The sequence below is a fragment of the Lagenorhynchus albirostris genome, chromosome 14 (assembly GCF_949774975.1).
Source record: "Lagenorhynchus albirostris chromosome 14, mLagAlb1.1, whole genome shotgun sequence".
NCBI lineage: Eukaryota > Metazoa > Chordata > Mammalia > Artiodactyla > Delphinidae > Lagenorhynchus > Lagenorhynchus albirostris.
In genome coordinates, this window is record NC_083108.1 from 23822110 (window position 1) to 23840501 (window position 18392).

The 18392-nt window shown below is 39.3% G+C and overlaps 1 protein-coding gene across 2 annotated transcripts in view; it reads left to right on the forward strand.

Moving 5' to 3' along the window:
* The window catches only part of ACAA2 (acetyl-CoA acyltransferase 2), a 43388-nt gene extending 26619 nt beyond the window's left edge, over window positions 1-16769 (forward strand). The window contains exons 5-10 of one of the 2 annotated variants that reach the window (XM_060121185.1): window positions 236-383; window positions 2395-2570; window positions 3108-3237; window positions 5958-6028; window positions 14966-15120; window positions 16323-16769. In XM_060121185.1, coding sequence (XP_059977168.1) covers window positions 236-383; window positions 2395-2570; window positions 3108-3237; window positions 5958-6028; window positions 14966-15120; window positions 16323-16374 — 732 coding nt within the window. In that variant the 3' untranslated portion in view covers window positions 16375-16769. The remainder of the gene's footprint in view (window positions 1-235; window positions 384-2394; window positions 2571-3107; window positions 3238-5957; window positions 6029-14965; window positions 15121-16322) is intronic. The other variant, XM_060121184.1, reaches the window with a different exon arrangement.
* The last annotated feature ends 1623 nt before the right edge of the window (window positions 16770-18392 follow it).

Consider the following 18392-nt stretch of genomic DNA (forward strand, 5'->3'; position numbering starts at 1 on the left):
GCTCTCTTTAGAGCCCTGCATTTAGAGAGGAGGGTGTGTGCATTTTATTATGGTGTTGGATGGTTTTAAAAAAATGTCTCAGAACCGAATATGAATCATAATACTAAATGCTTATCAGAAAATCTAATTTTACTATTTTTATTGGAACTGTTGATTATTTAAATTTAAAGAAATGACAGCATATTACTTTCAAAAGATACGCTTTACGGATCATTTTATTAATTTCTTTTAATAGCTGGAAGACTCTTTGTGGACAGGATTAACAGATCAGCATATCCAAATCCCAATGGCAATTACTGCAGAGAATCTTGCTGCAAAACATAAAATAAGCAGAGAAGACAGCGACAAATATGCCCTGCAGTCACAGCAGAGGTGGAAAGCTGGTCGGTGAAATTGTTTATTATAAATATCTACAGAAAGAAAACTAGGAAAGATTTTTATCATTTTAGATTATAAAGGTCATATAATAATATTAGTTTAAAAGTATACCTTTAGAAAACCACAGTTTTTCATTATTCCTTTTTTTTAATGATTAAATATTCTATAAATTGCAAATTAACTGGGTGTTTCTCTTTTGAAGTATGTGAATACTACTTAAAGTAGTATGGGGCTTCCCTGGTGGCGCAGTGGTTGAGAGTCCGCCTGCCGATGCAGGGGACACGGGTTCGTGCCCCGATCCGGGAAGATCCCACATGCTGCGGAGTGGCTGGGCCCGTGAGCCATGGCCGCTGAGCCTGCGCGTCTGGAGCCTGTGCTCCACAGCGGGAAAGGCCACAACAATGAGAGGCCCGTGAACTGCAAAAAAAAAAAAAAAAAAGTAGCATGGTTAATTGGCCCTATCTGAACACTTGAATTTTGCCCCAAACTGGTCAGCAGAAGACTCTGAGGGCTATGATACACTCCATCAGAGACGATGGCTCACTGGGACAGCTGGGACAGAGAGGATTTCCCCCCCCGAGAGGCATATCATATGCACAAGAAGGGGATGATATGTTTGGGAAAGACCCATTGGGTATCCTTTTATGACTTCTCTCTCCCATTCCTAATTGAGAATCCTTGCGCCTGATTCAGAGACCCAGAACTAGTCCAAGGCCCTAAATGTGGTGCCGTGGTGCCCTTGTGTAACATTGCGCACTGCTGGTGAGCCAGTCCAAAACGAGCAAGATGACAGCCATTCTTTTATCAGTATGGTGAGTTGAAGAAATTTGTTAGTCCTCTGAAAGGGTTTTGAAAACTAAACTATTATAATTGAGCAGAAACCCTTATTTAGGGGTATTAAATACTTGGAATAGTGAGGATAAAGTTCATTTTAGCATTTCAAGAGGGATAAGTCTAATGGAGCCAATCCAACTCATCCTCTGTTTTTTGGTTACACATTTAAGTGAAAGGGTATTGGTGTAGAGGTGAAGCGTTATCAGCCTATTTCTAATTTTGCCACATACAGTTTTCCTGACTTCAGTCAAGTCATTTGTTCACCAAGTATTTATTCACTGAGCTAATAACAGAGATAAAAATATTTGCCTTCCCTTTTTTCCTAACAGAGTTGTTGTGAGAACCAAATAAGGAAAGTGTTAGCCTGCTATAAAGTGATATCAAAATTAAGGTCATATTATTCCTGGCTTATTCTATTTCTGAAGCTTTATATTACTATTGTCCAGTCCACTCAGTGGAGGTGGAAGTAGGTAAGCTGTTTTACTTAGAATTGTGTCAGTAATAGCACGTATAATTTCTTCAGGTTGCCTGTCATTAAATTTCAGTCATAGATTACTTGGTGACATAGACAACTTGGTAACTTTTTTTCTTATTGTGGTAAGAACACTTAACGTGGGATCTATCCTCTTAATAAAATTTTAAGTGTACAATACATTATTGTTGACTGTAGGTGCAGCTTGGTAACTTTTTAATTACTTCATGTCTCACCCAGAGAAGTTAAAAAAGGGCATGAAATCCATTCAGTGCCATTACACCTGTAGGTAACAAACACTAATAGTCTAGCAGTACCTTGTAAAAAAAATCGGAAATTGTAATTTTAAAAAGGTACAGAACGCATCTGCAAGGATGATAGTATATTAAATCCTCCAATAGGCAAGGTAAGTTATGTAAGTAATAAAGGTTTATATTAAAATAGACTGAGATATGCTGAAATATAGGGACTGAAATTAAACTGAAATATTAAATTAAACTGAAATATAGGGACTTCCCTGGCAGTCCAGTGGTTAGGACTCTGTGCTTCCACTGCAAGGGGCACAGGTTCCACACCTGGTTGGGGAACTAAGATCCTGCAAGCTGTGTGGTGCAGCCTAAATTAATAAATTGAAGGGTATATTTGATTTCATTTTTCTGCTTTCTGTTGTTTTTTCCCCTGTCTTATGAATGGTCTTTCTACTATTTCAGCTAATGATGCTGGTTGCTTTAATAATGAGATGGTACCAATTGAGGTGAAGACAAAGAAAGGAAAGCAGACAGTGCAGGTAGATGAACACGCTCGGCCCCAAACAACCCTGGAGCAGTTAAGTAAACTTCCTCCAGTGTTCAAGAAAGAAGGAACCGTCACTGCAGGGAACGCATCGGTAGGTAGCACCACGGATTCTCTTGAACTCTTCCTGATGTGTTCAATGCAAAATAATCATGCAGTACCTTTTAGATACCTTTCATGCTAGTCTTTGCTTATCTAGCTTAAGCTAGTAGTGTTCATATTCTATTAATTTGGGTTTTCATAGTCCAAAATAAAATATTTTAGCCAGGAGCCCTTATATAATACTTTTCCAGTTTCTTAGTCTTTTCAGAATGTTAGAAGGAAATCTACCTGGCTTATTATTTTAGTTTTTCTTCCTCATGTATACAACTCATCAGATTTCTTCTTACATCTACCCACATCTGGTTATAAGCTTTTTCTTGACATTCTTTCCTATTTTCCCTTAGTGAGGTTGTATTCTGTGCCTAAAACAATCTCTTTAACCCAGCAGTGTGCCACTAATGCTACTTGTATCCCAAATTATGGCACTGCTTCCTGTGTATTGCCATAATCCTAATACCACTCCATTAGTTCAAACCTTGATTAACCCTATTCTTTTACCCTCTAGTTAACATCTGTTTTTGTTTCCAAGGGGATTTCTGATGGTGCTGGAGCTGTTATCATAGCTAGTGAAGATGCTGTTAAAAAACATAACTTCACACCACTGGCAAGAATTGTGGGCTATTTTGTGTCTGGATGTGATCCCGCTATCATGGGTATTGGTAAGTTTGTAGTGAAACAAACTGGTTCTGTTACATTTCTGAAGATAAGGCTTCTTTGGCATTCAGATTCCTGAAACAGTAGCCAAATCAAGGGCACTTGTAGAGAAAAGGAGATTGTTAATCGATCATTTAAACAACTTATCTTTATGAAAAACTGTGCCAGGCATAATAGGAAGATCAAGACCATGTAAACTCCTTCTGGGCAGTAATCGTGTCCCGTTGTCCGCTTAAGATACATAAAATTAACACACGGTAAACAACATAGAAGGATTACGAGGTACTGATAAGACAGAAGAAAACGTGAGATGGAAAAATCATGGGGTGAAATAGAGAAGATACCCCACTGGCTGTTTTACACATGGTCCTTAATATATCTCATTTAATCTTCCCACAACTCTAGTAACTGCTATGTGAGTCTTTTTTTTTTTCTTTATTACAGTCTTAAAAGCTTACTAGCTTTCAGCTACCCGCTGTCAGCAAAATATAACTTTCATCTTAGAAATGGAAGGTAGCTTGAAAAGTTAAATATCTGTATGTTGGTATGGCATTTATCATTTTGGTATCTAGGGCAGGGTATCTAGGGTTCCCAACCCCAAATGATGATCAGAATCTACCCATAACCCTACTCCACCCCAAGGTTTTGTTTCAGTAGGTCCAGGGTAGAGCCTAGGAATGTGGGTTTTTTTCAGTGTACCTTGATTGTTTTAATGATCAACCATATTTATTTGATATAGATAAGTAGTTATTTTATAGTTTTCAGTTTAGCTTCATTTAAGAGGTTCTGATACATTTTGACATAGTTAGCAAGAAAATGTAGTTTTTCTTCCTTCTATTTCAGGGCCTGAATATTTGCCCCGTAGTACAATAAATGCCATTGAAATGCCTCTTCAGCCAGGGCAGCTCTTGCTTTATCTGTTATAGGGTTTCATTTGTAGAAAGGATTCCAGTGCTTCAAAAGAAATGAGTTAAAAACCAGCTCAAAGCACTTCTGATGAGACGCTTATAGCCCCCAAAGGTACCCAAGGTTACACAGCTGTTAGTGGTAGGAGCTAGCACTAGGAGTAAAGTGTCCTTTTCCCAACAAGAATGCTCTACCTTCCTGAGTCCCAGTAAATAGCAGAGTGGTATGGAAACAGTCCTTTAAAAATTAGCTTGTGGCCTAGCATATTGTTACAATCGAGTGTAATGATTCTAAGTTAATATGAACACATTTAGTCATGCTGACTGTGGTTATGAAGACATGGAAGTATGTACAATGGTTTTACACCCTCAGCTTTTAGTTCTGTGTATCTTTCACCCCTGTAGGATACTTCACCCCCTGACCATGCTGGATAACTGATGCTCTTCTATCGACTACCCATCCCATTTTCATGTCTTAGAGATACAAAAAGAATCTGGAATTAGATTCTGTATTAAATCAGTAGCCAGTATAGAACTGATGCTTTCAATCGAAAAGTGTTAATTGGATGGCCCTGCCAATCAGCAGGCTGTTGTCCAAGAAACTTTTTAACTAGGTGATAAAATTAATTACATTGCATTTAGATTGTGTTTTGCTTTTCTTATAAAGACTGATTTCCCATTTTACCTTAGGTATGTTTGTGAAACTTGATACAGAATATTTGACTCCTTGAATTCAACAAAACACAACCACATATTTTTCTTTTTAGACATTTATGGCAATTTCATTCTCTAAGAACCGATAGAGAAGTAGATAATCATCCCTAGCCAGATTTTTTTTTTTTGGAAAGAAATATCAATTTACTTAAAAATTATGAGCAGTATTAAACTGTCATTAGTGATCATCAGAAATCTGGGAGCTAAAGTTTATTTCAAAAGTTTTTTAAGGTGGATTTGCATTTCTTCAGTGGGGGTTATGTTTTACTTCAAATCTCTGCTTACCATTGGAGTTATAAACGTCTCCTTGCTTCAGATATCTTTTCCCTAAAGTGCCTGGTAGCTTCCTATCTTACTATGCCCATATGGAGATACTACTGCTGTTTCTTGCCTTTTGTCCAAATGGGCCTGAAAATTCAGTGTAGCCACAGTCACTTCTGTACTGGGAATACATATGATTTGTATCCCAGGAGAGCGCTCAGTCTGCCTTACCATTTGGTATTAAGAATGATCTATACACGGGAATTCCCTGGTGCTCTTGTGGTTAGGACTTGGCGCTTTCACTGCTGTGGCCCCAGTTCAATCCCTGGTTGGGGAACTAAGATCCCACAAGCTGCACAAAGAGGCCAAAATTTTTTTTAAATAAAAACTAAAATAAAAAAAACAAACATTAAAAAAAAGAGCAAAAAAACACCTATGTGTGTATGTACATAGATGTGTATATAAATTCGTGGAACCAATGAGCTTTGATCTCTCAATATTACCATGAGGGAAATAGGAGTTCATTAATAAAGGAAGACTTTGTAGAAAAAAAAAGAATGATCTATACAAAACCCCATATGACTCCTTTGGCTGTTTGAACTCTTAAAGTCACTTATGGTAGAACTTTTCATGTTAAGTCTCTCATCTACAACTTGTATAAACAGCTTTTCACCCTGGTCCCATTTCCTGTTTCTTTATTGTCATATCATTTAGTATTGTGTGCTATCAGGGTGGCAAGATTTTCAGCTACTAACTGTCATTCTATTTCCTCCTTACGTACCTGATTAGTAAAGAAGGAGAAATTTGATACTTATAAGATGAAATTGGGTTTTGTTCTTGTATAGGTCCTGTCCCTGCTATCAATGGGGCACTGAAGAAAACAGGACTAAGTCTTAAGGATATGGATTTGGTAGAAGTAAGTGTTCTACGTTTTTTACAGCACAGATAAACCACCAACTCCTATTGCATAAATGGCTTTAGTTTGATTTTTATAGCTCTGTTTTAGTACCATTAAACTTTCCAAATGATGTGCATCTAAATAAGTATTACTTTCATTACATGCCTGTATTGGCATATAATCAGGCCATACCTGATTAAAATGCCTTATTTATATTTGAATAATTAAAAGAGCCTGATTTCTTCTACTAAAGTATAAACTCTTAGAAACTTTTTATGACGACGTAAGATTCTACTACATTTTAGACTATTAATGTTCCTGTTGAATTGAATTGAATGTTATATAAGGTGGGTGAGAAATAAGTAACTTTACCCTTGTTTTATGGATTAAAGTGAAAAAATACAGGTAAAAAATTGACCTAATAGAAAAACAATAATCTGATCCCAAATCTAAAAGATTCTTGCACTTCTGCCAAGTTCACAACCACCCCCATCCCCCAGACTTACCTTTGGCTTTTACACCATAGTGTGGCTTGATTTGGAACGCACCTATCATAACTTTTGGCATTGGAAACTTAAATTTATTGCAAGAGTGATTTGTTTAATGTTAATTTAAAACAAAGGCATCTTAAATATTTAGTACAATTAAAAGAAAGGATAAAGAAAATGCTTAAAAATGGATTATATACATTCTACATTTGGGGAGTATTTGAAAATTTTAGGTAATTAAGCTACTTGATATTGGGAAATAACTAATATAACAAAGGAAATCTCTCTATTTAAACTGATAGAGAAAGGGCCTTTTCACTCTAGGCACATGTGTGACGTCCTCTGTGGTAATCTCTCACCAAGTAACTGTGGTTTCAGATGAATGGTTTATCCTTAAATCTCTTCTTCCATTCTTTGGTGGTCATAGCTCAGAGCTTCAAAGGGGGCTGCTTAATTACCATATTTGTATTAGCAAATAAGTACCATTAAATTTCTGACTTTAGATTTCACACTTAAAACTCTTGAAATATGTCAGCTCCGCAGAGCTGTTCATCACCATTTATAGATGTATAAACACTCAAAGACATAGCTCTCAACACCCTGACATGATTGTCTTTGAGACTTCTGATGATCGTGAGGTCATTTTTCCTAGGTCTTTATTCCTGTCCTGCCCCTTTTCCTGCGTCTTTATTCCTGTCCTGCCCCTATGTTCTTCAGAAGCAATTTTTTTTTTTAGATTCCATATATATGTGTTAGCGTACAGTATTTGTTTTTCTGTTTCTGACTTAATGCACTCTGTATGACAGTCTCTTGGTCCATCCACCTCACTACAAATAACTCAATTTCATTTCTTCTTATAGCTGAGTAATATTCCATTGTATATATGTGCCACATCTTCTTTATCCATTCATCTGTTGCCGGACACTTAGGTTTGCTTCCATGTCCTGGCTACTGTAAATAGAGCTGCAGTGAACATTGTGGTACATGACTCTTTTTGAATTATGGTTTTCTCAGGGTATATGCCCAGTAGTGGGATTGCTGGGTCATATACTAGTTCTATTTTTAGTTTTTTAAAGAACCTCCATACTGTTCTCCATAGTGGCTGTATCAATTTACATTCCTGCCAACACAAGAGGGTTCCCTTACCTACACACACTCTCCAGCATTTATTCTTTGTAGATTTTTTGATGATGGCCATTCTGAGTGGTGTGAGGTGATACCTCATTGTAGTTTTGATTTGCATTTCTCTAATGATTAGTGATGTTGAGCAGTCATGTGTTTGTTGGCAATCTGTATATCTTCTTTGGAGAAAGATCTGTTTAAGTCTTCCGCCCATTTTTAGATTGGGTTGTTTGTTCTTTTGATATTGAGCTGCATGAGCTCCTTGTATATTTTGGAGATTAATCCTTTGTCAGTTGCTTCATCTGCAAAAATTTTCTCCCATTCTGAGGGTTGTCTTTTGGTCTTGTTTATGGTTTCCTTTGCTGTGCAAAAGCTTTTAAGTTTCATTAGGTCCCATTTGTTTATTTTTGTTTTTATTTCCATTTGTCTGGGAGGTGGGTCAAAAAGGATCTTGCTGTGATGTATGTCATAGAATGTTCTGCCTATGTTTTCTTCTAAGAGTTTGATAGTGTCTGGCCTTACATTTAGGTGTTTACTCCATTTTGAGTTTATTTTTGTGTATGGTGTTAGGGAGTATTCTAATTTCATTCTTTTACATGTAGCTATCCAGTTTTCCCAGCACCACTTATTGAAGAGGCTGTCTTTTCTCCATTGTATATTCTTGCCTCCTTTATCAAAGATAAGGTAACCATATGTGTGTGGATTTATCTCTGGGCTTTCTATTCTGTTCCGTGGATCTATATTTCTGTTTTTGTGCCAGTACCATACTTCCTTGATTACTGTAGCTTTGTAGTATAGTCTGAAGTCAGGAAGCCTGATTCCTCCAACTCCAGTTTTCTTTCTCAAGATTGCTTTGGCTGTTCGGGGTCTTTTGTGTTTCCATACAAATTGTGAAATTTTTCTTCTAGTTCTGTGATGAATGCCATTGGTAGTTTGATAGGGATTGCATTGAATCTGTGAATTGCTTTGGGTACTATAGTCATTTTCACAATGTTGATTCTGCCAATCCAAGAACATGGTATATCTTTCCATCTGTTTGTATTATCTTTAATTTCTTTCAGCAGTGTCTTACAGTTTTCTGCATACAGGTCTTTTGTCTCCTTAGGTAGGTTTATTCCTAGGTATTTTATTCTTTTTGTTGCAATGGTAAATGGGAGTGTTTCCTTAATTTCTCTTTAAGATTTTTTGGCGTTAGTGTATAGAAATGCAAGAGATTTCTATGCATTAATTTTGTATGCTGCTACTTTACCAGATTCATTGATTAGCTCTAGTAGTTTTCTAGTAGCATCCTTGGGATCTCTATGTATAGTATCATGACATCAGCAAACAGTGACAGTTTAACTTCTTCTTTTCGATTTGGATTTGTTTTATTTCTTTTTCTTCTCTCATCTCTGTGACTAAAACTTCCAAAACTATGTTGAATGATAGCGGAATGAGCAACCTTGTCTTGTTCCTGATCTTAGAGGAAATGGTTTCAGTTTTTCACCATTGAGAACGATGTTGGCTGTGGGTTTGTCATATATGACCTTTATTATGTTGAGGTAAGTTCCCTCTATGCCTACTTTCTGGAAGGTTTTTATCATACATGGGTATTGAATTTTGTCTAAAGTTTTTTCTACATTTATTGAGAGGATCATATGATTTTTCTCCTTCAATTTGTTAATATGGTGTATCACATTGATTGATTTGTGTATATTGAAGAATCCTTGCATTCCTGGGATAAACCCCACTTCATCATAATGTATGATCCTTTTAATGTGCTGTTGGATTCTGTTTGCTAGTATTTTGTTGAGGATTTTTGCATCTATGTTCATCAGTGATATTGGCCTATAGTTTTCTTTCTTTGTAACATCTTTGTCTGTTTTGGTATCAGGGTGATGGTGGCCTCATAGAATAAGTTTGGGAGTGTTCCTCCCTCTGCTATATTTTGGAAGCATTTGAGAAGGGGTTAGCTCTTCTCTAAATGTTTGATAGAATTCTCCTGTGAAGCCATCTTGTCCTGGGCTTCTGTTTGCTGGAAGATTTTTAATCACAGTTTCGATTTCAGTGCTTGTGATTGGTCTGTTTATATTTTCTATTTCTTCCTGGTTCAGTCTCGGGAGGTTGTGCATTTCTAAGAATGTGTCCATTTCTTCCAGGTTGTCCATTTTATTGGCATATAGTTGCTTGTAGTAATCTCTCATGATCCTTGTATTTCTGCAGTGGCAGTTGTTACTTCTCCTTTTTCATTTCTAATTCTATTGACTTGAGTCTTCTTCCTTTTTTTCTTGGTGAGTCTGACTAGTGGTTTATCAATTTTGTTTATCTTCTCAAAGAACCAGCGTTTAGTTTTATTGATCTTAGCTATTGTTTCCTTCTTTTCTTTTTCATTTATTTCTGATCTGATCTTTATGATTTTTTTCCTTCTGCTAACTTTGGGGGTTTTTTGTTTTTCTTTCTCTAATTGCTTTAGGTGTAAGGTTAGGTTGTTTATTTGAGATGTTACTTGTTCCTTGAGGTAGGATTGTAGTGCTATACTTCCCTCTTAGAACTGCTTTTGCTGCATCCCATAGGTTTTAGGTCGTCATGTTTTCATTGTCATTTGTTCCTAGGTATTTTTTGACTTCCTCTGATTTCTTCAGTGATCTCTTGGTTATTTAGTAGTGTATTGTTTAGCCTACATGTGTTTGTATTTTTTACAGATTTTTTCCTGTAATTGATGTCTAGTCTCAGCGTTGTGGTTGGAAAAGATACTTGAGGGCTTCCCCGGTGGCACAGTGGTTGAGAGTCCACCTGCCGATGCAGGGGACACAGGTTCGTGCCCCAGTCCAGGAGGATCCCACATGCCGCGGAGCAGCTGGGCCCGTGAGCCATGGCCGCTGAGCCTGCGCATCCGGAGCCTGTGCTCCACAACGGGAGAGGTCACAATAGTGAGAGGCCCGTGTACCGCAAAAAAAAAAAAAAAAAAACTCTGAAAGATACTTGATACAATTTCAATTTTCTTAAGTTTACCAAGGCTTTATTTGTGACCCAAGATATGATCTATCCTGGAGAATGTTCCATGAGCACTTGAGAAGAAAGTGTATTCTGTTGTTTTTGGATGGAATGTCCTATAAATATCAATTAAGTCCATCTTGTTTAATATATCATTTAAAACTTGTGTTTCCTTATTTATTTTCATTTTGGATGATCTGTCTATTCGTGAAAGTGGGGTGTTAAAGTCCCCTAGTATGATTGTATTACTGTCGATTTCCCCTTTTATGGCTGTTAGCATTTGCCTTAAGTATTGAGGTGCTCCTATGTTGGGTGCATAAATATTTACAATTGTTATATCTTCTTCTTGGATTGATCCCTTGATCATTATGTAGTGTCCTTCTTTGTCTCTTGTAATAGCCTTTAATTTAAAGTCTATTTTGCCTGACATGAAGATTGCTACTCCAGCTTTCTTTTGATTTCCATTTGCATGGAATATCTTTTTCCATCCCCTCACTTTCAGTCTGTATGTGTCCCTAGGTCTAAAGTGGGTCTCTTGTAGACACCAAATATACAGGTCTTGGTTTTGTATCCATTCAGCCAATCTATGTCTTTTGGTTGGAGCATTTAATCCATTTACATTTAAGGTAGTTATCGATATGTGTGTTCCTATTACCATTTTCTTAATTACTTTGGGTTTGTTATTGTAGGTCTTTTCCTTCTCTTGTGTTTCCTGTCTAGAGAAGTTCCTTAAGGATTTGTTGTAGAGCTGGTTTGATGTTGCCAAATTCTCTTAGCTTTTGCTTGTCTGTAAAGGTTTAAATTTCTCCATCGAATCTGAATGAGATCATTGCTGGGTAGAGTAATCTTGGTTGTAGGTTTTTCCCTTTCATCACTTTAAATATGTCCTGCCACTCCCTTGTGGCTTGCAGAGGTTCTGCTGAAAGATCAGATGTTAATCTTATGGGGATTCTCTTGAATGTTATTTGTTCCTTTTCCCTTGCTGCTTTTAATATTTTTTCTTTGTATTTAATTTTTGTTAGTTGATTGATATGTGTCTTGGTGTGTTTCTCCTTGGATTTATCCTGTATGGGACTCTCTGTGCTTCTGGACTTGATTGACTATTTCCTTTCCCACATTAGGGAAGTTTTCAACTATAATCTCTTCAAATATTTTCTCAGTCCCTTTCTTTTTCTCTCCTTCTTCTGGGACCCCTATAATAGAATGTTGGTGTGTTTAATGTTATCCTAAAGGTCTCTGAGACTGTCCTCAATTCTTTTCATTCTTTTTTGTTTATTCTGCCCTGAGGCAGTTATTTCCACTATTTTATCTTCCTGGTCCCTTATCCATTCTTCTGCCTCAGTTATTCTGCTATTGATTCCTTCTAGAGAATTTTTAATTTCATTTATTGTGTTCTTCATCATTGTTTGTTTGCTCTTTAGTTCTTCTAGGTCCTTGTTAAACATTTCTTGTATTTTCTCCATTCTATTTCCAAGATTTTAGATCATCTTTACTATCATTACTCTGAATTCTTTTTCAGGTAGACTGCCTATTTCCTCCTCATTTGTTTGGTCTGTTGGATTTTTACCTTGCTCCTTCATCTGCTGTGTCTTTCTCTGTCTTCTCATTTTGCCTAACTTACTGTGTTTGGTGTCTCCGTTTTGCAAGCTGCAGGTTTGTAGTTCCTGTTGTATTTCGGGTCTGCTCCCTGTAGCTAAGGTTGGTTCAGTGGGTTGTGTAGGCTTCCTCGTGGAGGGGACTAGTGCCTTTGTTCTGGTGGATGAGGCTCGATCTTGTCTTTCTGGTGGGCAGGACACGTCTGGTGGTGTGTTTTGGGGTGTCTGTGGACTTATTATGATTTTAGGCAGCTTCTCTGCTAATGGGCAGGGTTTTGTTCCTCTCTTGCTAGTTGTTTGGCCTAGGGTGTCCAGCACTGTAGCTTGCTGGTCGTTGAGTGGAGCTGGGTCTTAACATTGAGATGGAGATCTCTGGGAGAACTTTTGCCATTTGATATTACATGGAGCTGGGAGGTCTCTGGTGGACCAATGTCCTGAACTCGACTCTCCCACCTCAGAGGCTCAGACGTGACACCTGGCTGGAGCACCAAGACTCTGTCAGCCACCCAGCTCAGAAGAAAATGGAGGAAAAAAAGAAAGAAAGAAAGAGAACGAGAGAGAGAGAGAGAGAGAAAAGAGAGAGAGAGAGAAAGAAAGGAATAAAGAAAGAAAGAATACAATAAAATAAAATTTTTTTAATTATTAAAAATTAAAAAATTTAAAAGTAGTTTAAAAAGAAACAGAGAGCAACCAAACCAAAAAACAAATCTACCAATGATAACAAGCGCTAAAAACTATACAAAACAAACAAAATGGACAGACAGAAAGAACCCTAGGACAAATGGTAGAAGCAAAGCTATACAGACAAAATCACACAAAGAAGCATACACATACACACTAACACAAGGAGAAAAAGGAAAAAAATATATATTTAAAAAAAAGGAAAAGAGCAACCCAATCAATAAGCAAATCTCCAAATGATAATATGCTCTAAATACTAAACTAAGATAAACATAAAACCAGAAACAAATTAGATGCAGAAAGCAAACCCCCAAGTCTACAGTTGATCCCAAAGTACACCGCCTCAATTTTGGGATGTTTCGTTGTCTATTCAGGTATTCCATAGATGAAGCGTACATCAATTTAATTGTGGAGATTTAATCTGCTGCTCCTGAGGCTGCTGGGATAGATTTCCCTTTCTCTTCTTTGTTCGCACAGCTCCCAGGGTTCAGCTTTGGATTTGGCCCCACCTCTGCGTGTAGGTCACCTGAGGGCATCTGTTCCCCGCCCAGACAGGACAGGGTTAACCTAGCAACTGATTAGGGGGCTCTGGCTCACTGAGGCCAAGGGAAGGGAGGGGTACAGAATGCGGGGTGAGCCTGCAGTGGCAGAGGCCAGCGTGACATTGTCATAGCCTGAGGCACGACCTGTGTTCTCCTGGAGACGTTGTCCCTGGATCACAGGACCCTGGGAGTGGCGGGCTGCACAGGCTCCCGGGTGGGGAGGTGTGTAGAGTGACCCGTGCTCGCACACAGGCTTCTTGGTGGCTGCAGCAGCAGCCTTAGCGTCTCATGCCCGTCTCTGGGGTCCACGCTGACAGCCGCGGCTCATGCCCATCTCTGGAGCTTGTTTAGGCGGTGCTCTGAATCCCCTCTCCTCGCGCACCCTGAAACAATGCTCTCTTGCCTCTTAGGCAGTTCCAGACATTTTCCTGGACTCCCTCCCATCTAGCTGTGGTGCACTAGCCCCCTTCAGGCTGTGTTCACGCAGCCAACCCCAGTCCTCTCCCTGGGATATGACCTCCGAAGCCTGAGCCTCAGCTCCCAGCCACCACCCGTCCTGGTGGGTGAGCAGACAAGCCTCTCAGGCTGGTGAGAGCTGGTCAGTACTGATCCTCTGTGCGAGAATCTCTCCGCTTTGCCCTCTGCACCCCTGTTGCTGCGCTCTCCTCCGCGGCTCTGAAGCTTTTCCCCCACCCATCCCCAGTCTCTGCCAGTGAAGGGTCTTCCTAGTGTGTGGAAACTTTTCCTCCTTCACAGCTCCCTCCCAGAGGTGCAGGTCCCATCCCTATTCTTTTGTCTCTGTTTTTTCTTTTTGCTTTTACCCTACCCAGTACATGGGGATTTTCTTGCCTTTTGGGAGGTCTGAGGTCTTCTGCCAGCGTTCAGTGGGTGTTCTGTAGGAGCTGTTCCACATGTAGATGTATTTTTGATGTATTTGTGGAGATGAAGGTGAGCTCCACGTCTTACTCTTCCGCCATCTTGAAGCTGTCCCCCCTGACGGTTTATTCTTTATTGTCTATCAGTTTCTTGGAAGTGTGGCTAGTAGTACTGAGTAGTAGTAATAATAATAGCAACTATTTATTGAATACTTGCTTGTGTCAGATAATACACTAAACACTTAATACCCATGATTTCACTTAACCTTAACAATAACTCTTAAGATGATACGACAGTCACATTTTACCACTGAAGAAATTTGAGTGTCGAGAGAGTTTAAAGAACATCCATATAGCCAAGATTTGAACTGTCCATCTAGCTGCAGAACCTGTGGGCTTTCTACAGTATCCTACTGCCTCTAGTCCAGTATCCGTTTATAGTATCACTGAGGATTTCTTTTCTCTAAGGGATATATTACACTTCAAGTATCACTTAGTAAATATACCCGTTTTCAAACCTGTTATCTTTACAAAGAATGATTGAAGATAAATTAAAATAACCTTGCAATGTAATTTAAGTAGAAAAAAAACCAGGATGATTAGCCATTGACAGGACTGGACAGTTCTCAGAAATAAGTTTGTGAATAAGCATTTTTATTAGTGTTTTGATTGTTTTAAGGTGAATGAAGCATTTGCTCCCCAGTACTTGGCAGTTGAAAAGAGTTTGGATCTTGACCGAAGTAAAACCAACGTGAATGGAGGGGCCATTGCTTTGGGTCACCCATTAGGGGGATCTGGATCAAGGATTACTGCACACCTGGTTCATGAATTAAGGTACGTGCTAGAAATTGTTGCTTTTCAGATTTGCCATCTTTTGTATAAAGGCACGAATTTGGGTTTCCCCAGAACAATCCAACATTTTTCATTCTTCTTCGTACCGCCTCGCACTACTTCTCACCAGGAACAGGTTATTTGGAGACCCCTTTTTCAGTAGACCTTATAGATGACTCAGTTGACTTGTTGGTGCCTCTGCTCTTGCGATGCTCGCTCTTACTCACATTCGCAGTGCAGCCACTCAGCACATGTTCACTGAGGGCCTAGTGTACATCTGGCCCCATCCCTGGTGCTGGTGCAGAGCAGCAAGCCCGTGATGAGGCCCTGGTTCTCATAGCACTTGCATTCTAGTGCCAGTTATAGGACTGAGACACAATTATTTAAGAAAACAAAATACTGATCTAGGTGCTGTCATTCAAGAAACCTAAGCAAACTGACAATTTGGGTCTGAGCTAAGTTTTTCCTTCATTGTTTCCAGGGTTCCAGGAGGAGCCTTCTGTGTGTTTGATACTTTTCAGTTTTAATGGAAGAGCTCCTCCTTCTGTACTGTGTAATTTGGATCATTTTGCTCTGTTAGTAGGGAAATTGCAAACAAAACCAAATATGTCAGGGCAGAAAATCACTCTGCCCCCCTGGGAAGTTAAGGTAAATGGGACTCCTGTTTCACTTAATGATTGAGATGAAATGAGTGATTGATGTGCACAAAAAATAATTCCTTGATGGTTTCTCAAGGTTATTCTATCAGGACTGAAGAATTAGAGCAGATGGTACTTTAAAGGTATCTGATTTTTATGAAAGGGACATGAAATGTTTCTAAATTATCTGACCTTTCATATGGATGAACTTCAGTAATTATACTTATTCTAAGGTTCATAAAAATCTAAAACAAATAAACCAAAGGGGCTGAGTATTTACTCCCCCTTCTTCAACTTCCAGTTTATCCCAATTACCTCCTGTCGTCACTCCTTCCTCACAGCAGCCTAAGCTTTTATATTTGTTTCAGCCTCCCTCTTCTTTGTTACTACTTTTTTTTAAAAATAAGACTATCCAGCTTTCCAAATTCTTTCTCCTCTTTTCTCCAATATTGAGGACTGGAAAAAAGATTGAGCTGATGAGCTGAACAAGAATGAATAATGCAAATGTGACCATTATAAATACTATTTACTTAATTATCTAATTCTGTCCATTCTTTATTCAAGTAGATTTCAGCCACTGCTTTCTTTCTTAGGCGTCGGGGTGGAAAATACGCTGTAGGATCGGCCTGCATTGGAGGGGGCCAAGGAATTGCGGTCATCATTGAGAACACAGCTTGAGGAGAGCAGGGAGCCTGCCCTCGTCCACGCTCACATGACTTGGCCAGGCCACAGTACGCCAGGTGACCTTCAGCGAAGCTGTGAAGGTCATGCCATGCCCTGCACTGAGAGTGATTGAGTTTGGTCAAGGAATGGTGAGGCAAAGATGCATTTATCATGAACAAGAGCCCATGCCAGAATAAATTCTCTCAAATTTGTACCAAATATGCTGCATTTCTGAACTAAAATCCAACTATAGAAGGCCTTAAACGGAATTGTATCCTTGCCAAATAACCACCGCTTATGTCTTAGATAATATGATTGCAGGGAAATTGAATAAATTCTGCCTTAACTTCAGCTAATCCTTTCCTATCGTTTCTTGTATTTTTCTAAATTTTTAATTGACGTAAAATACACATAACATAAAAGTTACCATCTTAATGATTTTTAAGCCTATAGTTCAGTGGCATTAAATACATTCACATTGTTATGCAACCATCACCACAATGCATCTCCAGAATTCTCTTCATCTTGGAGAACTGAAACTCTACACCCATTCAACAACTCCCCATTCCTCCCTCTCTGCAGCCCTTGGCAACCACCTTCTGCTTTCTGTCTCTATGCAGCTGACTCCATCCAACAGGTCCCTCATATAAGTGGAATCATACAGCACTTGTCCTTTTGTGCCTGGCTTATTGCACATAGCATAATGTTCTCAAGTTCATCCATGTTGTATCATGTGTCAGAATTTTCTTCTTTTTTAAGGCTGAATAATATTGCATTATAGATAGATAGATAGATAACCACATTTTGTTTTTTCTCTCATCTGTTGATGGACATTTGGGTTGCTACCACCTCTTGGCTATTGTGAGTAATGCTGCTCTAAACATGGGTGTACAGATATGTATTCATGGCCTTGCTTTCAGTTCTTTCAGGTGTATACTGAGAAGTGGAATTCCTGAATCGTATGATGATTCTGTTTTTAATATTTAAAGGAATTGCCGTACTGTTTTCCATAGCAGCTGTACTATTTTACACTCCCACCATTATCGCACAAGCGTTTAAATTTTTCCACATCCTCACCAATACTTGCTGTTTTCTGTTTCTTTTTTATAATAGCCATCTTAATTAGTATGAGGTGGGAGGATTGGTTCAAGATGGTGGAGTAGAAGGACGTGCACTCACTCCCTCTTGCGAGAGCACTGGAATCACAACTAACTGCTGAACAATCATCGACAGGAAGACACTGGAACTCACCAAAAATAATACCCCACATCCAAAGACAAAAGAGAAGCCACAATGAGACGGTAGGAGGGGTGCAATCACAATAAAATCAAATCCCATACCTGCTGGGTGGGTGACTCACAGACTGGGGAACACTTATACCACAGAAGTCCACCCACCAGAGTGAAGGTCCTGAGCCCCACGTCGGGCTTCCCAACCTGGAGGTCCGGCAACGGGAGGAGGAATTCCTAGAGAATCAGACTTTGAAGGCTAGTGGGATTTGATTGCAGGACTTCGACAGGACTGGGGGAAACAGAGATTCCTGTCTTGGAGGGCACACACAAAGTAGTGTGCGCATCGGGACCCATGGGAAGGAGCAGTGACCCCATAGGAGACTAAACCAGACTTACCTGCTAGTGTTGGAGGGTCTCCTGCAGAGGCGGGGAGTGGCTGTGTCTCACCGTGAGGACAAGGACACTGGCAGCAGAAGTTCTGAGAAGTACTCCTCAGCGTGAGTCCTCCCAGAGTCCGCCATTAGCCCCACCAAAGAGCCAGGTGGGCTCCAGTATTGGGTCACCTCAGGCCAAACAACCAACCAACCCAGCCCCACCCATTAGCAGACAAGCGGATTAAAGTTTTACTGAGCTCTTCCCACCAGAGCAACAGCCAGCTCTACCCACCACCAGTCCCTCCCATCAGGAAACTTGCACAAGCCTCTTAGATAGCCTCATCCACCAGAGGGCAGACAGCAGAAGC